General features: G+C 35.4%; 1 protein-coding gene and 1 pseudogene across 1 annotated transcript; both read right to left on the reverse strand.

Moving 5' to 3' along the window:
* Positions 1 to 15,341: 15,341 nt before the first annotated feature.
* LOC131405914 (olfactory receptor 4K14-like) lies at positions 15,342 to 16,283 on the reverse strand. The gene has a single exon (XM_058541145.1). It carries the CDS (start codon positions 16,278 to 16,280, stop codon positions 15,342 to 15,344), a length of 939 nt encoding a protein of 312 aa, XP_058397128.1. The 5' UTR covers positions 16,281 to 16,283.
* Positions 16,284 to 24,714: 8,431 nt separating this feature from the next.
* On the reverse strand, positions 24,715 to 25,762 carry LOC131405906 (olfactory receptor 4K17-like; annotated as a pseudogene).
* Between the last annotated feature and the right edge of the window lie 464 nt (positions 25,763 to 26,226).

The following is a 26,226-nucleotide window of genomic DNA, read 5'->3' on the forward strand; positions in this document are numbered from 1 at the left end:
GATGCCTTCTATAAGCACTACTGTAAACATAAATGTTTGAAATATTATACTATCTTGAGACAATTTATTGTTATTAATTCAACAGTTCAAAAAACTTTAGTTTATTCCATTTTAATGACCAATAATGTGATCATATGTTTAATTATTTATCTATAAGCTATTTTATGTAGTTTTCAGTTTTTAAAATACAGGAAATATGCTTTGTGTAACCTACATTTTGAATAGTCAATAGAATATCTTAAAATGTTTTTCTGATTTCTGGCCACAGTCCTGTATTTGTAGATCTACTGGTACATGTTGATATTTACCTCTGTAAATGGGTTGAAAAATTCTCATGTAAAGAGAATGATTGGTTTTGTCACAAGTATTTTTGGCCAAGCAATGCTAGACCACTTTCTATGTTGATTCAAGTTTGTTGTTGCTTCTTTTCCTTCCTTTAGTCTGTTACTTATGTTTATAGATGTACTTAGTTATATGAATATAATTTTTAAATGAAATTTAATTTCTTTATTAGATGAAATATTGTCTGATATTCACATATGCAGAAAACAATAAAAAGGACATATAAATAGTTAAACAATTATTAATATTTTGAGTACCATTTTAGGATGTGGTCATTAAGAGGGCAAAACTATGTCTTCTTCCTTCAACTTTACTTTTAACTATTCCCTTTAAATGTGTACTGACGGTAAAATGATATGAATTGGGTAGTAACATTCAGTCAAAGAAAACTAGGTTGGGATTGAAAAAAAATGTTAAATTAAAGAGAGGGAACGCAGATGTAATCTTGTCCAACGGTGGATCCAACGCAGCTCTGGACACCATTCTGTGTTCAAGCATCAAGCTTGTGCTTTTATACTTACAGGGAACTCAGAGCCACACAAAGCAACAAAACATCTTTTGGAAAGCTTGGTTTGTTGAAATTCTATTTTTAAATTGAAATGGAATTTTCCTCCCTATATATTTTATACAGTATTCCTCATTTGTAATCTGAATTATGAAGAATAAAATGTCTTCCACAGTGTCTCTTCCTTTCATATTTGAAAATAAAAATGATGCTATTATATCTTCTACTTTTAAGGTTAAATATTTTTTCTGAAGCTAAACATATTCACCTTAAATTGTTTTAGGCAAAATTCCTCATTTTGAAAATTTCACGAAAAAGTTTTTTTATTAGGAGACCACCTGGAATATCAGTTTAACTATCTATTAAAACCTGTTTCTGTTCTGTCCCCTAACCCTAAGGAACCTGGAACTAAGTTGACACTGATTGGAGCCATGAACCTTAACCCTAACCTTCAGAATGTAACCAAAGTACTAATTCCATCCATGAAGCAGTGAAAACCATATAATAATATTCCATCATAAATGAAATGTCATTAAACTTGCAATTCAAGATATGAAAGAAAATCTGAATCATCAATTCAAAATCTCTAATGGAAATGACTAAAAATGTGGAAATAAAAAATAAGAGCCAAGTTTAACTCAGAACAAAATTTGAAAAATATCATTTCAGAAATGAAGAATAAACTACTAAATACCCAAAGGAGAATAGAATGGCCAAAATTAAAGTTAAGGATACAAAGAACATAGACGAAAAGAACCAGAAAATGAAACCTAATTAAAGACAGAAGTAAAAAAGTTTCAAAGAGAAATTTATATAGAATTAGACAAATGATATTCAATGTTTGTATAATTTGAAAATGAAGCAACATAATAGAAGTAATATTTCAAAATTTTATTAATATTTCAGAAATAAAAGACCAGAATCTACATAAATGAAACAGCTAGTAGTGAACTTGGGAAAACTGACCCCAAATGGTTCATTCCAAGACATATCTCAGTAAAATTATTAGAAATTTAAAATATAGTATCTCCTGAGCCTCATATCAAAAAACCCAAGTAACCTAAATAGGAGAGAAAATCAAGTTGTCATCTTCTTCATGATAACATACAAATAAAGATAACAATAGAATCACATTTTCAAAAGACTCAAGGAAATAAAATGTGAGATAAAAATTTATTATATAGCCAATCTATCCTTCAAGTATATCAGGATTAAAGAAAAATTATTTTAAGTATGCAAACTTTTGTCAAATATTGTATGTATAAGTACTTCCTGAAAAAATCTTCTAGAAGATGAGCTCCATGCAATTAAGAACTATTTGGGGACCCTTCAGCAATACTGATGCTTATAATTTAATACATTGTATTATAGATTTAAGATTTAAACAAAAGTGAGGCTGCACATGAAAGAATAGTATATAAGTGTTAAATCTCTGATACATTAAACAGTTTTAATGGGGAAGGGATAGAAAAACAAAAAGTATAAAAATGTGTTTATTTTCTCATCAGCAATAGGTAGGAGTCAAAAATTAATAGAATCCAAAAAAGAGAAGTCCAATCTTTTTTGAGTGAGGAAATTAAGCAAACCAAGCATATTACAGAAAGACAGACACTGAACCAAGCTATGAAATTTTATGCCAAAGCAATATAAAAATAAATTTTTAAAAATTAAAAGGAGCAAATAAAACAGACAATATTGTGCTAGACATATTAGTAACCCCAAACAATAAACAAAATAGAACAGATCTATTAAAAGGCATTGACAGACCATGTTCAATCTGACAGGTCAAGTGGAAAATACAATAAGTGAAAATAAAAGTTTTTAAATAATATAACCATACTGAGCTAGATATTCTGGGTATATGGATATATATCAGATTTTTTACCTCAATAATAGAATATTGGATTTAGGGTCCACCCCAATTCTCCAGGATGATCTCAAGATTCTTATTACATTTACAAATACCCATTTTCCAAATAAGGTCACATTAACAGTTTCAGGAGTTATGATATAGACACATCTTTTGGAGGGCCACCACTCAACCCACTATAAAACCCTTATCAGATATATGATTTATAAATATATCTGTAGGTTTTATTTTCACTTTCTTGTCTGCATACTTTGATTCACCAAAGATTTTAGTTTTGATGAAATCCAATTTATCTCTTTTTTCTTTCATTGATTATGGTTTTGGAGTCATTTAAAGAAACCATTGCCTACAATAAATAAATAAACAATAAATAATAAATAAATCTGTTCTCTGGGAATATGCTATATACTTCTATAATTTCATCATCTGGATTTTTTTTTCATTCACTGCCTGAGGAAACAGAAAATGAGAAGTAGAATGGTATGAGATATGGCTGGCAGACAGAAAGCACATTATGCAGGGCCCTTAGATCTTGGAAAACATCACATTTTGAATTTTATCCTGACAATAATAGATAGCCTTTGGAAGATTTCGTAGTATGTGTGTTGATTATGTGTAAGACACTGTTAAGTATTTTACATAAATTATGTATTTTATCCTTAACCTATCGTGAGAATGAGGTGGTATTTTATATAAACTGGCTTAGAGGAGTTATTCTTCTCAAAAATACTAGCACCAGCCACTGCCCTCTTTTCATGGGTCTAAGTTTCAAGCCCATGGAGTCCTTCTCTAAGCTTCTAAGGTTTAATAATGTCAAACTCTTCCCTTTATTCCTCCAGCCCCAGAGCTGGTACTTTTTTTCTTCAGTTGCTTTTTTAATGATCCATTAGTGTTTTAAAAAGTGTATTCTTTTTAGTTCTTCAGAGTTCTTTCATTCTTCAGAGTTCAGTTCTTAGAGTTAACCATCTCTAAATAATATTATTTTATTAAAACAAAAAGTACAGTTTCTGTCTTCTGACTAGTTCAGAAACTTGTAACAGAATTAGTCCCAGGAAACAGACCCTTAAATATGGGTTTTGGAACTGGCTTAGTCTTGTCCTTGGGAATGAACACAGTGCTGAACTCCTTGCCAGTGTGAAATGGAATGCTAATAACTCCATTATCAACAAGCAGTGGCATCATGAATCATTGTGTTGGTAGTATTAAAGTACCAACTGAAGCAAGTGACTATTGTACTTGACCATTTTGTTACTAATGATGATTATAAGGAGTGTAATGTGTGATAGATTCTCCTGAATGCTTACAGAAAGAAATGACAAGTTCAGATCTTTAAATGTTCATTTCAAGCTATAATCTGAGAATCAGAAAAATTGTATCACAGCTCTTAAATAACATCTTATTTATTTTACTTACAGATGTAATCTTGCCGAAATCAGACACAAAATTTAATTTTGTAGGTTGCAAGATTACAATTTAATTTATGAAATTAAAGGCATTGCTTAATAAGGAAAGGGAACATATTTGGAATTAAACATGCACACAGTCTTCCAAACTTCTAGAGATGTGAGTAATTTTCTTTTAACACTAGCTTCCTAGGAGTTTCTCCTATATCAGAGTAGCTTATTTTTCAGGCAGTGTTTGTTCAGAGGTTGTGCTTATATCTCTGTGCCCATCAGCCTTCACTCTTCATTGGATTTATATGTGGCTTGGAAGTTGCTTTCAAGTTTGTCTCATTCTTCCAGAGTGGACGCAGCCTGCCACATGCAAACAGCCTTACTGACCCCCTAGGTTGACTGTAATCTCAAGAACGTTCTCCTTGACTGGCTCTCTCTGTCAAATTTCTGGCTTCTCTGCTGTTTCACTTATAGCTACCAGTATAATGGAAATTCCAACACTCTATTAATTGCTCTCCACTGAGATATCCACGTTTATTGACAATTACTTTAGTCACGGAATTCTTCATGCTGTATTCAAAATGAAGTCAGCCACCTCAGATAGAGCTGCACAGATTTCTGTCTTTAAAGCCTGTCTTTCTCCCTGATCAGAAACTCTGCACTGCATAGGAGTTGGGAGAGAGGATCTTAGCTATAATTTTCCCCACCTCCATCAATATATTCCACATTCCTTTTTTGCTTTAGGCTAAGCAATTCTGAATTCTTTCAAGCGTTCCTCATGTACTATGACTCTAAGTTTTCTTGCTCTCCTTGAGTGAACTTCAGGTTCTACACACTAAGTTTGATATTCTAAATATAATATGACCAGCACAAGGCCATAAAAGATGAGAGGAGAAGGAAGGAAAAGAAAGGAGTAGAAGGAATCTGAGTGAAGGCTTTTTTTTTCCTCTGGATAATCATAGCATTCAGATTTAGAAAATAATCACACAATCTATCTTTGAATTGCTATGTGGAACCAGGTAGGAGGAACATTTATACCTTTCTTTTGCCAAATATTTCTTTTCAGTATTACAATGAGAGCTGTTCTGATGTTAACTTAATATAATAAGTAAACTATCTTGTGGTTGTCTGGTGGAGGCATCCTTATACTAGTATTTATTAACTCAAAGGTATATATTTCTTATTTGTAGAGTTAACAAATTTGAAAGTATTTAAAAGGCTATATATAAATATATTTATAGCTATAGCTACACAACCTTTATTATAGAGATACAATTCATAAACCATAAAATTCATCCATTTGTCATGATATATTCTGCAGATCTCTGGATCATCTTGATGATACCAGCATCATAGCAGAGTGAGTTGTTCCCTTTGTCTCTCCCCTCTAAGTAACAACTAATTGGGCATTCATTAACCAGCAGAGGATTCCCTGCACAGAACAACAGGATGTCTGAGACATCCACGCAGCCATGGATCTGAAGGTGGGTGGACTGGATCCCTGGGAGGCAGTGGAACTAGGTGAACTCACCCTTCCCCCTCATCAGTGGCAGTGAGACAATTCATGGATCCTCACACAGCAGTCAGCACAACTGTAAGAGGAGGTAAGGGCAGCCCAGCCCACACGAACACTTTCTTAGTGGTATCCCTGCCCGCAGAAGAGAACACCATGCTGCAGTGACCCCAGCCAAGGGAAAATTCCACACTGAATGGTGGTGGCTTAGCCCCCATGAAGGCACTCGCCCATCAAGCATAGCACAGGAGAGAAGGCACCCCACCTGCTCAGAAGGAGCCCAGCCCATAGTGCACAGCAGCCCGCAGGTCCACCGAGTGGCAGCTCAGCCCCTGTGTAGGTGCCCCTCATGCCTAGCACAGCAGCTCAACCAGTCCCTGCGGACTTCAGCAGGCCCTACCCATGGGAGAGTCACACACCTGTGGAGAAGAGAGGCCCCTCTTGTGGTGCACAACCCACCCAACAGGTGCAGAGACCCTGCCCACATAAGCGCAACCTGAAGAGCAGCTGCAGCCAACCCACAAAAACACAGAGCAGCCCTACCTGCACAACTTCCAGCAGGTGAGACAGGATCTAAAGCACCGTTCCTGCTCCTCTGCAGTGGTGGCAGGTGGAATCTGCAACGTGATACTGACAGAAATACACCAGCAAAGGATCAATTCATCAAAAAACATGAAGAACTACAGTAACACTTCAGAGCAGAAGGAAAAAGACATGTCTCCAGAAACCAATCGTGAAGTCACAGAAATTTACAATCTAAATGACAGAGAATTCAAACTAGTTGTCATAAAGAAATTCAATGAGTTACAAGAAAACTCAGACCTTCTAAAAAACATATGATATTAAAACTGACAAAAGTCAATGGCAAAGAAAAAGTCTTAAGGACAGCAAGGCAAAAAAAATAACCTACAAAGGAACCCTTATAAGGCTTTCAGTGGATTTCACAGCAGAAACCTTACAGACTAGTAGAGAGTGGAATGATATATTCAAAATACTGAAAGACAAAAACTATCAGCCAAGAATACTCTATTTAGCAAAACCATCCTTCAGATACAAGGGAGAAATAAAAGCTTTAGCAGATAAACAAAAGCCAAGAGAGTTCATTGCCACTAGACCTCAGTTACAAGAAATGATGAAGGAAGCCCTCCTACCTGTAACAAAAAGTCAAAGGTTTACAAAGCTTCGAGCAAGGGGGTAAATAGACAGAAAATCACAGCTCTCTATCAGAACAGGTTAGCAAACACTTAATTATAACATAAAAGATAAATGGAAAGAAAACATCAAAAATAACTATAAACACATAAATTTAGTGACAAACTCACAACACAAAAAAAATAATTTGTGATAACAATAACTAAGAATGGGAAGAGAAAAGAGATGGAACCTGCTTAGGCTAATGGAGATAACAGGCTATCAAAAAATGGACTATCTCATCTATGAGATCTTTTATACAAACCTCAAGGTAACCACTAAACAAAAAATCAGAGCAGAGCCACAAATCATAAATAAAGAGAAAATGGAGAAAACAATCACAGAAAACCAGCAAACTGAAATCTCAGTCAGCAACACAAGGGAAAAGAAACAATTGAAATATAGAACACCCGGAAAACAAGAGATAAAATAGCAGTATTAAGCCCTCATATATCAATAATCACTGTAAATGTAAATGGATTGAATTCTCCAATCAAAAGACACAGAGAGGCTGGATGAATTCAAAAACAAGACCCAACACCACACTGCCTCCAGAAGACACATCTCAGCTCTAAAGAAAAACAGAGGTTTAGTGTGAAGGGATGGAAGATGATACTCCAAGCAAATGGCAAACAAAAAAAAGCGGGTATTGCCATATTTATATCAGGCAAGATAGACTTCAAGATAAAAAAGACCGTGAGAGACAAAGAGAGGCAGTTTATAATGATAAAAGGGACATTCCACCAAAAGGACACAAAGCTTATGACTATATATGCATGTAACACACCTTCATAGTTTTGGAGCATGAAAGTATACAAAGCAACTACTAACAGACCTAAAAGGAGAGGTTGATAGCAACACAATAATATTAGGGGACCTCAACACCCCACTTATATCAATGGATAGATCATCCAGAAAGAAAGTCAACAAGGAAACAGTGGCCTTAATAAAACACTAGACCAGATGGACTTAATAGATATATATAGAGCATTCCATCCAAAAACATCAGAATACACATTATTCTCAAGTGTACATGGAACATCCTCAAAAATAGACCATATGTTGGAAACAAGGCAAGCCTCAATAAATTTAAGACTGAAATCATATCAAGCATCTTTTCTGACCACAATGCTATAAAACTAGAAATCAAACTACAAGAAAAAAGCTGAGAAAGGCACAAATATATGGAGATTAAACAACTTGATACTGAACAACCATTGGATCAATGAAGAAATCAAAGGAGAAATCAAAAAATACCTAGGGACACATGAATATGAAAACACAACATACCAACTCTTATGGGATATAGCAGAAGCAGCACTAATAGGGAAGTGATAGCAATACAGGCCTACTTCAACAAACAAGAAAAATCTCAAATAAATAATCTTAAACTACACCTAAAAGACCAGAAAAAGAAGAAAAAACAAAGCCCAACATTAGCAGATGGAGGGAAATAATAAAAATTAGACCAGAAGTAAATGAAATAGAGACTAAAAAGACAATAGAAAGGACCAATGAAACTAAGAGCCAGTTCTCTGAGAAGATAATTGACAAACCTTTAGCCATACTCACTAAGAAAAGAAGAGAGAAGGTACAAATAAATAAAATTAAAAGTGAATTAGGATAAATTACAATAGATACCACAGAAATACAAAGAATTATAAGAGAATACTATGAAAAACTATATGCCAACAAATTGGATAACCTATAAGAAATGGATAAATTCTTAGACTCATACAACCTCACAAAAGTGATTCAAGAAGAAATGGAGAATCTGAATAGACCAACCACAAGTAGAGATTGAAACAGTAATCAAAAAACCTCCCAAAAAACAAAAGTTCAGGACCAGATGGCTTCTCTGGAGAATTCTACCAAAAATTCAAACAAGAGTTAATACTATCCTTCTCAAACTATTCTGAACAATTGAAGAAGATGGAATGTTTCCTAACTGATTCTATGAGGCCAACATTACCCTGATATCAAAACCAGAGAAGGACAACACAATGAAAGAAAATTACAGGCTAATATCATTGACGAAGATCGATGCAAAAATCTTCAACAAAATATTGGCAAATAGAATACAGCAATACATTAAAAGGGTCATACACCATGATCAAGTGGGATTTACACCAGGGACACAGGTGTGGTTCAAAATCTGCAAGTAAATCAATGTGATACACCACATTAACAAAATGAAGAATAAAAATCACATGATCATCTCAATGTATACAGAGAAAACATTTGACAAGATCCAACATCCCTTTATGATAAAAACCCTCACTAAAATGGGCATTGAAGGAAAGTACCTCATAATAATAAAGGTCATATATGAAAAACCCACAGCCAACATCATACTAAACAGTGAAAAACTGAAAGCCATCCCTCTGAGAACAGGAACAAGACAAGGAAGCCCACTCTCACCACTCATACTCAACACAGTACTGGAGGTTTGGGCCAGAGCAATTACAGAGGAAAAATAAATAAAAGTGATCCAAATTGGAAAGGAAGAAGTGAAACTCTCATTGTTTGCAGATGACATGATTCTATATATAGAAAACCCTAAAAAATCCAAAAGAAAACTATCAGAAATTATCAACAACTACAGCAAAGTTGCAGGGTACAAAATCAACCTACAAAAATCAGATGTATTTCTATACACTAAAAATGAACTAGCAGAAAGAGAAGTCAAGAATACAATCCCATTTACAATTGCAACAAAAAGAATAAAATATCTAGGAATAAATTTAACCAAGGAGGTGAAAGACCTATACACTGAAAACTATAAGGCATTATTGAAAGAAATCAAAGAAGACATAAAGAAATGGAAAGATATCCCATGCTTATGGATTGGAAGAATAAACATAGTTACAATGTCCATACTACCTAAAGCAAACTACAGATTGAATGCAATCCCAATCAGAATCCCAATGACATTCTTTACGGAAATAGAACAAAGAATCCTAAAATTTGTATGGAACAACAAAAGACCCTGAATAGCCAAAGCAATCCTGAGAAAAAAAGAACAAAGCTGGAGACATCACAATCCCTGATTTCAAAATATACTACAAAGCTATAGTAACCAAAACAGCGTGGTACTGGCACAAAAACAGACACACAGATCAATGGGCAGAATTGAAAGCCCAGAAATAAAACCACACATCTATGAGCAGCTAACCTTCAACAAGGGAACCAAGAACATACAGTGGAGAAAGGAAAGTTGCTTCAATAACTGGTGTTAGGAAAACTGGACAGCCACATGCAAAAGAATGAAAGTAGACCATTATCTTACACTATACACAAAAATTAACTCAAAATGGATTAAAGACTTGAATGTAAGACCTGAAACCATAAAACTTCTAGAAGAAAATACAGACAGTATACTCTTTGACATCAGTCTTGGCAGCATCTTTTCAAATACCATGTCTACTCAGGCAAGGGAAACAAAAGAAAAAATAAATAAATGGGACTACATCAGACTAAAAAGCTTCTGCAAGGCAAAGGAAACCATGAACAAAAAGAAAAGACAACCTACCAACTGGGAGAAAATATTTGCAAATCATATATCTGACAGGGTTAATTTCCAAAATATATAAAGAACTCATACAACTCAACAACAAAAAAACAAAGAACCTAATCAAAAATTAGGCAGAGGATATGAACAGACATTTTTCCAAAGAAGATATACAGATGGCCAAGAGGCGCATGAAAATATGTTCAACATCACTAATTATCAGGGAAATGCAAATCAAGACTACTATGAGATATCACCTCACACCCACCAGAATGACTGTAATTAGCAAGACAAGAAATAACAAATATTAGAGAGGATGCGGAGAAATTGGAACCCTCATACATAGCTGGCGGGAATGCAAACTGGTACACCCACTATGGAAAGCAGTATGGATATTTTAATGGATAAAGAAGCTGTGGTATATATACACAATGGAATACTACTCAGCCATAAGAAACAATGAAATCCAGCCATTTGTGACAATATGGATGGACATTGAGGGTATTACGCAAAGTGAAATAAGTCAAAGGGAGAAGGTCAAATACCGTATGATTTCCCTCGTTAAGTAGTAGATAATAACAAAAATAAACAAACACATAGAGACAGATATTGGATTGGTGGTTACCAGAGGGGAAGAGGAGGGAGGAGGGCGAAAGGGATAATTCGGCATATGTGTGTGGTGATGGGTTGTAATTAGTATTTGGGTGAAGAACATGATGTAATCTGTGCAGAAATAGAAGTATAATGATGTACACCTGAAATTTATACAATGTTATAAACCAATGTTACTGCAACAAACAAAAAATTTAAAAAAAAATAGAAATACCGTACAATCCAGCTATCCCACTTTTGGGTATTTATCCAAAGAACATGAAATCAACAGTACAAAGAGGTTTATGCACCCCTATGTTCATTGCAGCATTATTCACAATAACCAAGATGTGGAAGCAACCCAAGTGCCCATCAACTGCTGAATGGATAAAGAAGATGTAGTATATATACGCAATGGAATACTACTCAGCCATAAAAAAGGAAAAATCATCCCATTTGCAACAATATGGATGGAACTTGAGGGTATTATGTTAAGTGAAATAAGCCAGACAGAGAAAGACAAACACCACATGATTTCACTCATGTGTGGAAGATAAACAAACACAGAGAAAAAGAGAACAAATTAGTGGTTACCAGAGAGGAAGGAGATGGGCAGGTGGGCAAAACAGTAAAGGGGCACATATATATGGTGACGGACAGAAACTTGATTATTGATGGTGATCACAACGTAGTCTATACTGAAACTGATATATAATAATGTACATCTGAAATTACACAGTTATAAACCATTATGACCGCAATAAAATAATTTTGAAAAAAAAAGAAATTTTGATTATTTTGACATTCCACAAAACATCATACCAATTCACTACATTGATGTGGTAATTTTGATTAAACCTAATGATGAGGAAAAAGCAAGTATTTTGGACGCCTTAGACATACCTGAACCAGATGGTAGGAAATAAACCACCTCAGTAAAGTTTCTAGGGTCCGATGGTTAGCATCCTACTGAGCTCTGGTAGATATTAAATTCCTAAACTTGGGTCTCAAGATCTCAGCTATCTGTCATGAACTACATGTTATCTCAGTGTTCAAGCCATAAAATTGAGATGCAAAAACAGCATTATATCATCAAGTGGAAATGGTATGTAAGAGATTAGGCTTAGCAGGTCCAGAGGCATAAAGAAATTGCATTAGCTTATGACTAACTCCTTCAACAACTACTAATGCCCAATTGTCTTCCCTCCCTCAGTGTAGACTTACAGCAACATGGGGTGTTCCCTATAACCAAGGGACTCAAAATGTAAAATTTGGGCCTGAATATACAGTTGGTTTTGCATGATGTATTGGCAGCAACTAGAAGTGAAAGTCTTCAGCTTTACAGCCCCAATTCAGTGAAATATTATGGTTAAATATTGGGTAGTTATGGTTAGTATTATGATTATGGCCCTGAAGGACAGTTGTGAGGAGAAATTCTCCCATTGGGAAGAAATGCAAGTAGTGCATTTTGGTTGTCCATTTTATTTGGCTAGAAGCATGGATACATATTGATTCAAGGACAGTTACTAATGGTTTGGTTAGATGGTCGGGGCTTAGAATGAATATAATGGGAAACCTGGTGAGAAAGAATTACTGGGGAAGAATTCTGGTGATAGATCTCTCAGAACGGGCACAGATTATGAAAATATAGGCATCTTGTATGAATGCATATCATAAGGCACCCACTATAGACGAATCTTTAGTCATCAGGTAGACAAATGACAAGTTCTGTGCATGTTAAGCTCTTTTTCCAGCCACTCCAGTGCTTGGTGAATGGATTCCTATATAAAACGACCAGGGTTGGAGATCATGTGTTGCTAAACAACATGCAATTTCTCACAAAGCTTGGTCTGTCTATCAGTACTGATAAGCCCCTTTAATGATGAGCCACTAATATGGCACAGATTACTGGGAATCAGCCAGTCATGTAGAGGCGGGTTAATTATATTGAGACCTTTCCATCATGGAGGAAGTAGAATTTTGACCTCATTGGAATGAACATGTATTCTGGATATGCATTTTTTTTCCTAACTATAATACTTTAGCTTGCACTACTGTCCATGGATTTAAGAAATGCTTTAACAAAATCATGGTATTCTGTACAACATTGCATCTTATCAAGGAATTTACAGGAAAACAAGTATAGCAATGGGTTCATGACCGTGGATTTCACTGACCTGACACATACCTGATCACTCATAACTAACTGGCCTCACAGAATGGTAGAATGATGTACTAAATACTCCTTTATGGCTCTTGTAGGGGATTCATTCTCTGAATCTGGGAATCAAGATGTGGAAGTGGTAGCAGAGCCTCTTACTATTATACCTAATAACCAACTCACAAAAAAATCTTGCTTCCCATCTCCACCACTTTGAGCTCTGCTGGCTCAGAGGTCTTGGTGCCTACAGCAGGAATGCTTCCACCAGAGGAGACAATAATTTTATTAAATTGGAAGTTAAGACTGACTACTGGCCATTTGAGTTTAGCTAGAGAATATGCATAACTACAAGTTCTCTACATTAATGTCCGTAAACTGATTCTAATAGAAACCAGTGAAAATTTTTTTATCTGATAAATGCATAAATACTAAGCTTGGATAGCATGGCAGAAAGTGACTAATATGTTTGAGTTGAGAGCATGTACTTCTTGGATTTTGTTGTGGCAAATTATATCACATGACAATGTGAGCTGCGTTTTTCATTCTTATGCCCTTCTACTTTCAGAATATTAGGAAACCCACACAAATAGTACTTTAACACGCAGGTTTATCTTGTAAGGACAGACAAAGATAAAAAGATACTCAGCATTCTGGGGAGGAAAAAAGCTGCCCAAAACACACGGTAATGACAAGGCAGTGAATGAATGGGCATATCCCTGAGCATGAATTAAGCCCACAGCCCAAGACAGAGACAGCCAAGTGGTTGACTGTTAATCCTTTAGTACTATCTGTGTGTAGGTGTGTTCTTACAGATGTTTCATTCCCAATTTACACTGCATGATCAAATTATATTGCAAATTATGCCATTTCCAATATATTTTTTATTTTGTCAAGTTAATAGAGATACTCTGGTATTTTATTCTTGGAATAATTTACTCTTTCACTTATTTGTAGGAAATAATTTCTATTGTATTGTGCAGTGTTATTTAATAAGTAAATAGTCTTGGAAATCAAATTGATCTTTGAATCATTAAGTGAAAAAAAAAATAAGGTTGTGTTATCTTGAGGAGTTTTAATTCATATTTCTGAATTTCATTTTCTTATTCATAATTTGGGAATAATAAAAGAATTTAAAGTAAAACATAATGGCATAGAGTAGGCATTCAAGGATAATAAGCGCATTATTTTTTTTCTGCCATTTTGTTGTATTTTGTTCTCACATTAAGAGAAATAAAAACTGCATATGTGTCATATTTTTATTTTAGAACTTTTATTGTCAATTCCTACAACTAAATTTCAATCCACTTAATTTATAATTCTGGAAGAAAGAAAATAAATTTTACTTATAATTTGAAACTTTTAGGGATTTTTTTAATGACAAAAGACTATTTAAATACACCATGAGCAATAAATGTTATGGGTATTTGAATGGAAAAATTGGCCTCTATGTATTCATTAAAATATATTTGTTGAATGTTTCTTGTATATTAACCACTGTACTAGGTACTGTGGTTTCGAGAACTAACCGGGTATGGCATAGCACCTGCCTTTAGGGCCTTACATTTCAGGACTTTTACAGAAATGGTTAATGATAGCTTAAAATGTAAATGTTAATCCTTGAGATGGAGATAACCAAGGGAAATATCATTAGGTTTTACCTTTTTTTTTTTATTGTTTTTTTACTTTTATTGAGTTAATGGAAACCAAACACAGAGTAACCTCCACTGTTAGTCCCTGTGTACTTTACCATTGTTATTTCCTTCTCTCTTTTATTCCCCTACTACTTCCCATTAGTATTTGGGTAGGAAGCTAAGTTAAGGAAAAAATAATAATTCAGTTGCCTCTTGAAAAGAGGATAAGTGAAAGGTTTGAGGGAAGGAGGCAATGTTACAGAAACACTTTGTAAATGGAATTAGAAGGAAATTCAAGAAAAGTTTATTAAAATGCTGTCCATCAGAATGGATGTATGACTTTGTTGAATGAACTTTGCTTCTCAATTAACATAGTTAAAGGCCTAGGAAGACTGATTAGATAATTCCTTCATAAAGAAGCAACATTAGTGTTTAGAATTTAGGGAAATATGTCATAGTGTTCTACTGGTTGATTAATAAGTGTTGAAATTCCTTGAATTATGTTAACCCTATTCCTGCACTTGGAAACAGACATAACATGTAGATATAAACTGAATGCCTAGAATTTTCAACCTATTTTACAAAGTGAATGTATTGTCAATTTGAAGTGCTTACAGTGAGGTTTCTGGGCATTAAATATTTCCCTTGGAATGCATGTAGTAGCTTCTGAATCTCTTCATAGCATTTTTTATCTCTTTATTTCTCAGAGTATAAATGGCTGGATTTAGGAGAGGTGTAATAACAGAGTAAAACACAGCAAGAAACTTGTCCACCCAGGTGATGCTGAGTGGCCACACATAGATGAAGATGCAGGGCCCGAAGAAGAGCACCACCACTGAGATGTGGGCAGTACAGGTGGAGAGGGCCTTAGACACACCTGTTTTAGAGCTTTGGCGGACAGTGAGAAGAATGTATGTGTAGGATATGAGCAACAGCACAAAGCAGGTCATGGCCAGAACTCCACTATCAGCGTTCATTAATATCCCCAAGTTGTAGGAATCTATGCAGGCAAGCTTGATTACCAGTGGTATATCACAGAAGAAGCTGTCGATCTCCCAGGGACCACAGAAAGGCAAGTGCACAATCACAACCATTTGACTCACAGCATGCACAAAGCCAATGGTCCAGGAACTCACCACTAGCCCAATGCATTTGTGCAGGCTCATAATGGTAGGATAGTGCAGTGGCTTGCAGATGGCCACATAGCGGTCATAGGCCATTACCACCAATAGTACCATCTCACTCCCTCCAACAAAATGCACAAAGAGGATCTGGCACATGCAGCCTCCAAAGGAAATAGTCTTGTTCTCCCTGAGAAAGTCTGCAATCATCTTAGGAGTGGTGACTGAAGAAAGCCACATATCAACAAAGGACAAGTTAGCCAACAAGAAGTACATGGCGGAATGGAGATGAGGGTCAGTGATGATTAAGATCGTGATGACAATATTTCCAGATACAATGATCAGGTAAAGCATAGAAAATATCATTAAGAATAAGACCTGCATATTCCATGAGTGGCAAAGTCCCAGAAGCATAAATTCTGACACTACAGTCATATTTCCTTTATCCATTTTATTCAGTGTGTCCTCTAAAATAATCTAGAGAGAAGGATAGATTGTCAGTTAGTGGTATGGGAAAGGGTACTTAAGTTTTAGAATTTGGTTGAAATTCTATTTCATTGAAATTTACATATCATTGAAAATTATCATCTATATCTGAAAGAGAAAAGTACAACTGGGAAGACAATTCTTGGCAAAATATTCATGGTATTATGCCCCAAAGAGAGGCTAAATGCCTAAGATTGGCTTTCCAGAAGTAGAATCTGGGGTGGGATTCTTATGCAAATGATTAATTGGGAGGTATTTTCATAAGGGAATAGGGAAAGCAGGACAGCAAAAGGAAAGGCTAAAATAAGATGATAGTGTCACCTGGAAACTAGCTTCAGTCCACCACTCCAGTAGAAAGAATCTGGGAGTGGCACCATCAACAACCATTGCACTAAATAACTAAAAGTTAAGTCATCTACTTGGGAAGATAATGGTGAACAGATGTGGAAATCCAGGACAAATGATATGATACAAAATTACAGTTTCTCTGCATTATACATAATGATTCCCTCAAGCCTCATTTGAACATCTTCTATAATACATCATAAAACTAAATTTTTAGCTTATTACTCTGAAATACATGTTGGGACAATCTTTAGGAAAGAAGCTATACAGAAGACCATATAATAAATACCTTGGCATGATAATTTGATGTAAAATCAAGCGCATAATTTATCATTGATTAAGATCACAATTAAATGGAATTTATTTAGTAAACTAAAAGTACTAAGAAAAAATGTGAGTGGAGAGTTATGTGAGAAAAGGATTAACCAAAGTGGAAGGTAACTCAGACTCAGACGCTGACTTGAACTCTGAATGGAAGCTCCTTATAACACGAGCTTATCAATAGAAAATATTTACCTTCAATTATATCAATGGATGCTAGGAAATTCCTAGCTTTTGAAATATTGCCATAAAAGTTAAAAAATATATTTTTATAGACATGTAAGCAAAGTACATTTTTGACTGTTAATGCTGAATGAACACGAAGTTAAACATCAGAAATCACCAATTATTTACCTCCAAATATACTAATGATATTGTTTATATTCATCCTTAACTAAATTGAGAATTTCTCTCAAGATGGATGGCAAAAAGATAGTTGCATATTTTACTCCCCTCTTTTTTATTTCTTTCCCTTAGCTTTGTTTTACTCTGTGTGTGTCTCACCTTCTTTTATTCTTTGAAATCGCAAGCGTGGTGCGAAGGAGAGCAGGTGAACAATGGAAACCGTTATCTCATCATGAGCACTAGTTCCCCCTTCCCTTATGCTGAGAACTCAGCAGCATAGATTAAGGATAGAAAGAAAGATCTTCCCAAAGTAATTAGGTAAAGCACACATTTGCTGTGGAAAAGGGGACATGTGATAATAGTCTCACAACTTACAAATAAACATATCCTCCATAATAGAAATTTATTTAATGTCTAAAGAAAATATCCTGATATTATACCCCATAGATTTATGTCCCCTGAGAAACTTGTGCAATTTGACTTTTACCTTGAAAGTTAGTTTTTGCCAAGACAAACCTTTCCAGGATTAGTTTTCAATAACTAGTTCTGTATCTGTTGGAATAAATAACATAGAAGATAGCTAATAGCAAAAGCAGGATCAACTGCATTTGAGAGAAGAACCTGCTAGAAGATGAATATGTACGTTTCCAGGAAACAATCTACCAATAAGAAATCATAATATTTTTATCAGTTTTGAAATTGTTGATATTTTATAATATTGGATTAATTATATTACTTAATATTAATCCCATATTTAGGATAATTAGTAGAATAACCATGAACTCTTTAATTAGTCAGATCTGGTCTGGAATCTCACTTTATTACTTGTTGACCTTGCGACTTTTAACTAAATCTATTTGTTTTCATTTCCTCATCTGTAAAAAGAGAGCATTCAATCTAATAGACTTTTTGTGAATATGAGTCGGAAAATATACAGAAAGCATGTAAATTTTTCTGGTACTCAGTGCATGTTTAATAAGTATTAGTAATTTCCCTTCTTTATTCACTAAAATGCAATTTAAAGCAGAACAATTTCCAAAGCTTACTGGCAACAATCTTAGTGAACAGCCAACTTACCATCCATAAGCAAAATATAGAGAATCACCTTCTTTAAAATACTAACTTCTTACATTTTTTCTAAATTAACACGCATATATTTAGCAATGCTATAGGATGTACAGATGCAAAAGAAGTATCAGACATGCTGCTAGCTTTCCAGTAGCTTAATAATTTTTTTCATTTTTCCCTTCTGCTTTTGTCCAAGAGGGGTATTAATATTTTAAGAAGACCTAGAAGAGGCAATAGCACATTCTATTAAAGTACCTTTGGAATTCTTACCTTTGGAATTCAGGGATAATTTTCACAAAAGGGGGTAATGATAACTTTGGAAGTAGTGAATGTGAAAAACTAGGGAAAGGAGACACATTGAGTTACGCTTTTAGGAGATTCAAAGTAGAGCAACACATTTTTCATCACCTTCTAGATGCAATGTCCTTCCATTAAGGTTTTTTTGTTTGTTTGTTTTTTGAGCAAAATCAGCCCTGAGCTAACGTCCTATGCCAACCCTCCTCTTTTTCCTGAGGAAGATTGGCCCTGGGCTAACATCCGTGCCCATCTTCCTCCACTTTACATGGGACGCCGCCACAGCATGGCTTGACAAGCAATGCTTTGGTGCGTGCCCGGGATCCGAACCTGCGAACCCCAGGCCGGCAAAAAGAGTGCAAGAAATTAACCGCTGCACCACCAGGCCTGCCCCCCCATTAAGATTTTTTAATGGTAATAATAGTCCTAAAACTGTCAGATTCTCAACATTTATATCTACAAGGAGAAAATTGGACTCAAAGAGTTTAATAGATCGCCTGAGATATACACTGGGTGAGGTGCTCAGGGAGGTAGTCCAAGTTCCTTCCAGTAGCTCGAAGGAACTGCCTTCCTTTTTTCTCAGGTTATGGTTTTCAATCCTATTTCTGTAGAAACTGAGTTTTATCACTTCTCATGGGATATATAATCCTTTTTACTTCTATCTTCATGTTAAGAGTTACCTTAGCATGCAATACTCTATCTGATATGAAAAACTTTATCTTCTTAAATGGCAAGGACCATATGAACCAGGGTAGGTGGAAGTTGCTAATATCAAGTAGCTGCCAAAGAACTGTCATCTCCCAAAGCAGACCTGAGTGCACCTCTGAGGCATTTTGCATTATGCTGTATGTACGCCACTGTCAAAGAAAGGATGGAAATTCCAGCAGGAATAGGATAGGAGGAGAAAACCCGTGAATTCGCCTCTTTAAAGGTCAGAAGCTAAACAAGCCATACTCTCCTCTAAGCAAATGGGCATGCATGAAAGAAATACACAGAAATATTTTTAAAATTATTTAGAGAAGAAAATCACAGAGAGCATGAAATACAAATTTTCTCAAAGAACAAATTACTTTTCCCTCTTCTCTTCTGATGTATGCTTGAGATGACATGCATGGTTGGTTGGAGACAGTCTCTATGGAAGAGTTTTCCCTCAGCCTGACATATATTCACCACTGGAAGGAACCCCTTGGGTGAAATTTTTCCATTCTATGTTCCGGTAGAACAAGAATCATGAGAATAATTTATATTAGACATCTCTTGAGGAATTTTGTCAAGGGTGATAACTTTCGCATATTTTGGAAATCACAACAGGGGTGTCAAATTATTAAGATATCTTTATTTTTTAAAAAAAAAAAGAACATTGATGTTAGTTTAAAATACATTTTTTTGACCTTTTAGATTTTGAAAATAACTTTCTTGTGGTGTAATTAACATATAACAAATTGCACGTATTTAAGGTGTACAATTTGATAAATTTTGACATGTGCATTCAACTATGAAAACATCATCACAATGAAGACAGTGAACATATCCAACAGCCCCCAAAAGTTCTTTTGTGTTCCTTAATAATGCCCCTTTCCCATCCCTCCATACGTCCTCCCTCCCCAGACGACTGCTAATCTACTTTCTATTACTATACATTAGTTTGCATTTTTTAGAGTTTTATATAAGTTGAATCATGTAGTATCTGCTCTTTTTTTGTCTGACTTCTTTCACTCAACATACTTACTTTGATAATTATCATGTTGTTGTATCAATAGTGCATTCCTTCTTACTGCTGAATCATATTCCATTCATGTATATGCCACAATTTACTAATCAATTCATCTGCTGAGGGATATTTTAGTTGTTTCCAGTCTTTGGCTATCATAAAAAAGTTGCTATGAACATTTGTGTGGAAATCTCTGTATGACGTGAATCCTTCAAAATTCATTGTGACTTATTTTATGGCCCAGAATGTGGCCTAACTTGGTAAATGTTCTGTGTGCATTTCAAAAGAATGAGTATCCCGATGTGTTTGGTCAAATCTAGAAATGTCAATTATGTCAAATTGGTCTATAGTGTTCCTTAGGTTCGCTACATCTCTGATGCATTTTTGTCTACTTGTCTATCAATTATTGAAAGAGAGGTATTGAAGTCTCTAATTATAATTTTTGTTTGTATATTTCTCCTAGCAACTCTATAAATTTTTGCTTCATATATGTTAAACCTCTGTTATTAGGGATGTAAGTAATTAAATTGCTATGTGCTGATAATTGACCTCTTTCTCAACATGAAATGGTATTCTTTATCCCTGGTAATATTCTTTGCTCTGAAACATATTTCATCCAATATTAAAGTAGCCACTGAAGACTTCTTTCCGGCTTTGGTATCAGGGTAAAATTTCTCCCATAGAATGAGTTGTGAAGTGTTCCCTACTCTTCTATTTTCTGAAAGAGTTTGTGAAGAATTGGTATAATTTCTTCTTGAATATTTGATAGAATTCACTAGTGAAGCCATCAGGGCCTGGACTTTTTTTGAGAAATTTTAAAATTACTAATTTAATCTCTTTATTTCTTATATGTCTCTTCAGATCTTCTGTTTCTTCTTGTGTCTTTTTAGGTATTTGTCCATTCCGTGTAAATTATCTAATTTGTTGCCATATAGTTTTCATAGTATTCCTTTATAATACTTATTTTTGTAAGATTGTTAATTATACATCCACTGTAATCTCAATTGTTTTAAACAATAGGCTCTGGATATGGATTTTCCATGTTGTTCTCCAAATAAAGTCAGCTTCCACAGTCAGGGCCATAGAGCTTCTAAGCTCTCCTGTCTGCCACGCTCACCTTGGGTAGACCTCCATAACATGGAGCCAGAGCAAAGAGGGGAGATGGGAGTCACCAGTTATTTAGGCCTGCCTTGGTCTACATGGAATAGAATCTTTTTGTCTCAGGTCTGGAGCTTGGAGGGACAATGGGAGCTGCTTGACCTTATGGGGTGCCCCACCCGTGCAGTGAAGAACTTTCACAACACAAAGCTAGGAGAAATAGGAGCAGACTCTGGCTTAAATGTCACAGAATCCTCTTCTTCTTATCGAGATCCAGTAGGTTTTCTTGAATAAATATTTCTCAATTTGTCTTATGCTCTCTGGTCATTTTCCAGAGACTTTATAATTTTATTTATTTATCTTCCCCCCAAAGCCACAGTAGATAGTTGTATGTCATCGTTGCACATCCTTCTAGTTGCTGTATGTGGGACGCGGCCTCAGCATGGCTGGAGAAGCGGTGCGTCGGTGTGCGCCAGGGATCCGAACCCGGGTCGCCAGTAGCGGAGCGCACGCACTTAACCGCTAAGCCAGGGGCCGCCCCTCCAGAGACTTTAAAGGGTTTATTTTTTTGTTTGAAAATTTTGTCCAGTTTTATTGCTGTTTTTGTGGGGAGATAATTTTCCAAACTTCTGGATGTCCTAGTTTATTCCTTTTTATTGCTCAACATGTGGATAGTCACAGTTTGCTTATCCATTTAGATTGTTTCAAGTGTTGGTGATTATGAATTGAGCTGCTACGAACATTTGCAAAGTCTTTGTATGGAATGGAGATAATAATTTGCTCCTTTCAAAATGTGACTGCACTGGATGGCAGTGTCTGCAGATTCTGGGACTCCAGCTAGAACTCAAAATCTCCAGGTGCAGTGTCTTATATTTAAGCCTATTTTCCAGTTACACAAATAGAACTTTCTTCAAAGTTGTTCTTTCCTCTTGGACAATGCTCTTAAATCTCATTACCGTATGATCAAAGCATGTCTAAAAAAATTATAAAATGTGTAAATTTTATGTGTCTCAGGCCATTTTCTCTGTTCTTTTCTACTTTTTTATCTATCTATTCCTAGTCTCGACACCCATCAGGACATCATTTCCCCAGGTCTCTGATCTCAGCTGGTTGCCATAGAAGACAGGAGTTAATAAACTCACTCATAGTATGACATACATAACTGAAAACAAGCAAATATGTTACTGTTTGTATTTTTACATATTTAAATAATGTATTTTTAAAAAGGAAATTGTTTTATCACTAAAAGAATGACAAAAAGTCATGGAATTTCGGGTCATGTGCAAACTATACTGAGTGAAGATTTTGGGGAAGAAATCTTCTGGGCACTATTGAAAATCACCAAATATGTGTGCATTTGTATGTGATCTATGTATAAAGCTATCCCTGTGCTTCCTCCTCTGGCAGTGGGTAAGAATATATGTCATGGACATGTCAAATAGAACTCTGACCATTATGGAACACAAGGGAGTTCTCCAAATGCCATGGCTTCTTTCCTACTCTCTAGTAGTTGTTGTGGTTGACTCAGAAAATCTGTTACATTCCCTGTTTATTTTTCAATGTATTTATCCTTTGACTGGGAGGCATTGAGGTATGTGCATTTATAGTAGAATAAATCTATGTGCTTGTCTGTTATGCCGCTTCTGTTTCCATTACTGTTCATGTTCCCAAACTTTTGATTTGCTTCGTAGATTGGGAACATTTCTTTATTTCTTTCAATGGAACATCAGAAAAAAATTCCTAAGAAATTTGGGGTTTATCAGAAATGCATTCTGAGATAGCTTGATCATGGGATAATAGAATTATCTATTATATAAGTTGAGTTTAATTCTCAATTTTTGCCATTCATTGAACAAAACATTCACTTATTATTGCATTATTCAGATTATTTGTTTTCATTGAGCACATACACAGGATTATTTTCCTACTTCCTTTTGTCTCTGTAACCTCAGTTGCTGTCAAGACCTGAAATTTCTTCCCTAAGATTTCAAGTCCTTCCATCATTATTAAATTATAGTTTTGTGATTGTGGTGAAATTATATATAAAAGTAGATAAATAACCTACCAAAAACACGTATTAATCATTTTTTCTTGCCAGGACTCCACTTTGCCTACAAAGATATTAAAAAGATAAAATACAACTTTTAAAGCTACTGATTTTTTATCTCATATATCAATGCCATATATTACAGAGAGAGCTGAATGACATGTGAATGAATTTATTCAAATTCGCACCTATAGAAACACCACTGAATTGTTTTATTAATAGGAATTAGTAGTGATGTGATGGTATCCAAATGTCATTACATTAATTCCCTAGAAAAGAATAACATGCATAATGTAATTGATTATTAAATATAATATTTTAAATTCAAATTACTCTTAAGGAAAAAGTCAGTGTCTTTCTGAATTTTATAATTTGGAGTCAGGATCATAGTTTCTGAAATTGAGAAATTTGGGGGTATAAATATAAGAGTAAGTTTTGATAATATTAGTAGCCTTAAAGGCATCTACAAGAACTCTCATTTTGGGGGCAACAAGAAAAACGAGTGTACTTTGACGTTGTAGGTAGATACTGAAACTCAGAATTACTGTTTTCTTAGGAAGCACCACATGTGAGTGCTGACTCAGACATTAACATTGTTGAGAAGACAGAACTAACTTTGAGCCCACAATAAGTGACAAATCATTCTGCTGTACAGAAAAATGTGATAAATTTTCTGAGTATTCATTTTATTTTCCCTTTCAGCCAACACCATTTTAATACCACGGTAAAGCAACTCTTCTTAAATACAAGTAAGGTGAAAGTTTGGGGTTTTGGTTTTGGTTTTGGTTTTTTTGAGGAAGATTCATCCTGAATAAACCTGTACCAGTCTTCCTCTATTTTGTATGTGGGTCGCTGCCACAGTATGGCCACTGACAAGTGGTGTAGGTCTCTGCCTGGGAACCAAACCCAGGCTGCCAAAGCGGAGTTTGCTGAACTTAACCACTAAGCCACAGGGCCAGCCTCTATAAGTGAGTTTTTCCAGTTGACAATTTTTATAGTTCAGTCAGCATCATTTAAAAATCTAAAACCATTTATGTTTTTGTTGGTACTATATTCAAAATATCATTGAATGTCTGATTTTTATAATTTTGCTGTGTTTTACCTGACTTTGTATGGATAAACAACAATTTCTAAAAGAAAACCTTAAAAACTTAAAAAATACCCTATTTGTATCTAAAGTATATTTTTCCTCTAAGTATCCTCTCTAGAACTCAGAATAGCACTCCACAGTTTCTTCATGGCTGTCTTCATTTCTTTGTTTCACAGAGTATAGATAATTCAGTTCAAGATAGGGGTGACAATGGTGTAAAACACAGCAAGGAACTTATCCACAGAGTGTTTGCTGGAGGGCCAGATGTAGACAAAGATGCATGGACCACAGAAGAGAATCACCACTGTGATGTGAGCAGTCAAAGTGGAACGGGCTTTGGACTGCCCAGTAGAAGAGTGGCTCCCAATGGTTATGAGTATCAGACTGTAGGAGATAAGCAAAATAATGAAACAGCTCAGAGAGATCATCCCACTATTGGTAACAATGACTATCTGTACAATATAGGTATCTACACAGGCAAGCTTAGTAACCAGAGGGAGATCACAGAAAATGCTGTCCACTATATTGGGACCACAGAAAGGCAGATTCACAACAAAGGGTATCTGAAGCCCTGAATGAAGGAGACCTAAGAACCATGAAATCACTACCAGCAAAAGACACACCTTCTTGTTCATGATGGTCATATAACATAGGGGATTACAAATAACCACATATCTGTCATACGCCATGGAGACCAAAAGTACCATTTCAACGCCACCCAGTAAGTGAAGGAGAAAGATCTGTGTGAAACATCCAGCTTAAGAAATGGTCTTCTGCTTTTTTACTAAGTTTACAATCACCTTAGGAATGACAAAGGAAGCAAGGATCATATCCACAAAGGAAAGTTTCCCAAGGAGAAAGTACATGGGGTTGTTCAGGTTTGGGATGTAAAACACTGTAAGCACAATGAGAAGGTTACCCGAAACGGTGACCACATAGACAATTGAGAAGAGTGCAAAGAGAAGAAACTGTATATCCTGGGAGTTAGTCAGTCCCAGGAAAATGAATCTGACACTTGGGACTGATTTAATTGTTCCATGGACTCCACTGTATGGTTTGTTCTGGGATGACCTGTAGAAAGAAAGCAGAAAGCACTAATATCATGGAGGTTGCCAAGTTTTTTCATTCCTCTGAGTCCTTTAATAATCTCATTTGACTTTAAAATTTAGTGTTATCCCATATTACCTCTGAGAAGGAGGACTTATAGTCTAAACTGTCTACCTCTAACCCTAGCTTACAAGCAACAACCTATTCATATCTCTTGGTTCCTCTAAGCAATCCATAAGTTCAGAGGGACAAGCTTTGTCTTCATAGATCAAAGGAGATACTACCATCTTCTGGAGCTTTGTGTCTTTGTAGGAGATGAGATCTCCTAGTCTGAATTCCTAGGTGGACAGAGGGGCTCGGCAGAACCTCTTTAAAGTTCAAATTTTGAGTGAATCTGGGAGTTGTCTGCCCACAACTAACTTAAGAAATTCTTGTTTGGTCCTGAATCAGCCCCAGAGTTTTGAATGGCCTGTGATCCAGCAGATATAAACCCACTCTGAATAAGTGAGTCAGAGAGATTTGGAGTGAAGCAGAGTGCTATCTT

The sequence above is a fragment of the Diceros bicornis genome, chromosome 5, assembly GCF_020826845.1.
Source record: "Diceros bicornis minor isolate mBicDic1 chromosome 5, mDicBic1.mat.cur, whole genome shotgun sequence".
NCBI classification, from domain to species: domain Eukaryota; kingdom Metazoa; phylum Chordata; class Mammalia; order Perissodactyla; family Rhinocerotidae; genus Diceros; species Diceros bicornis.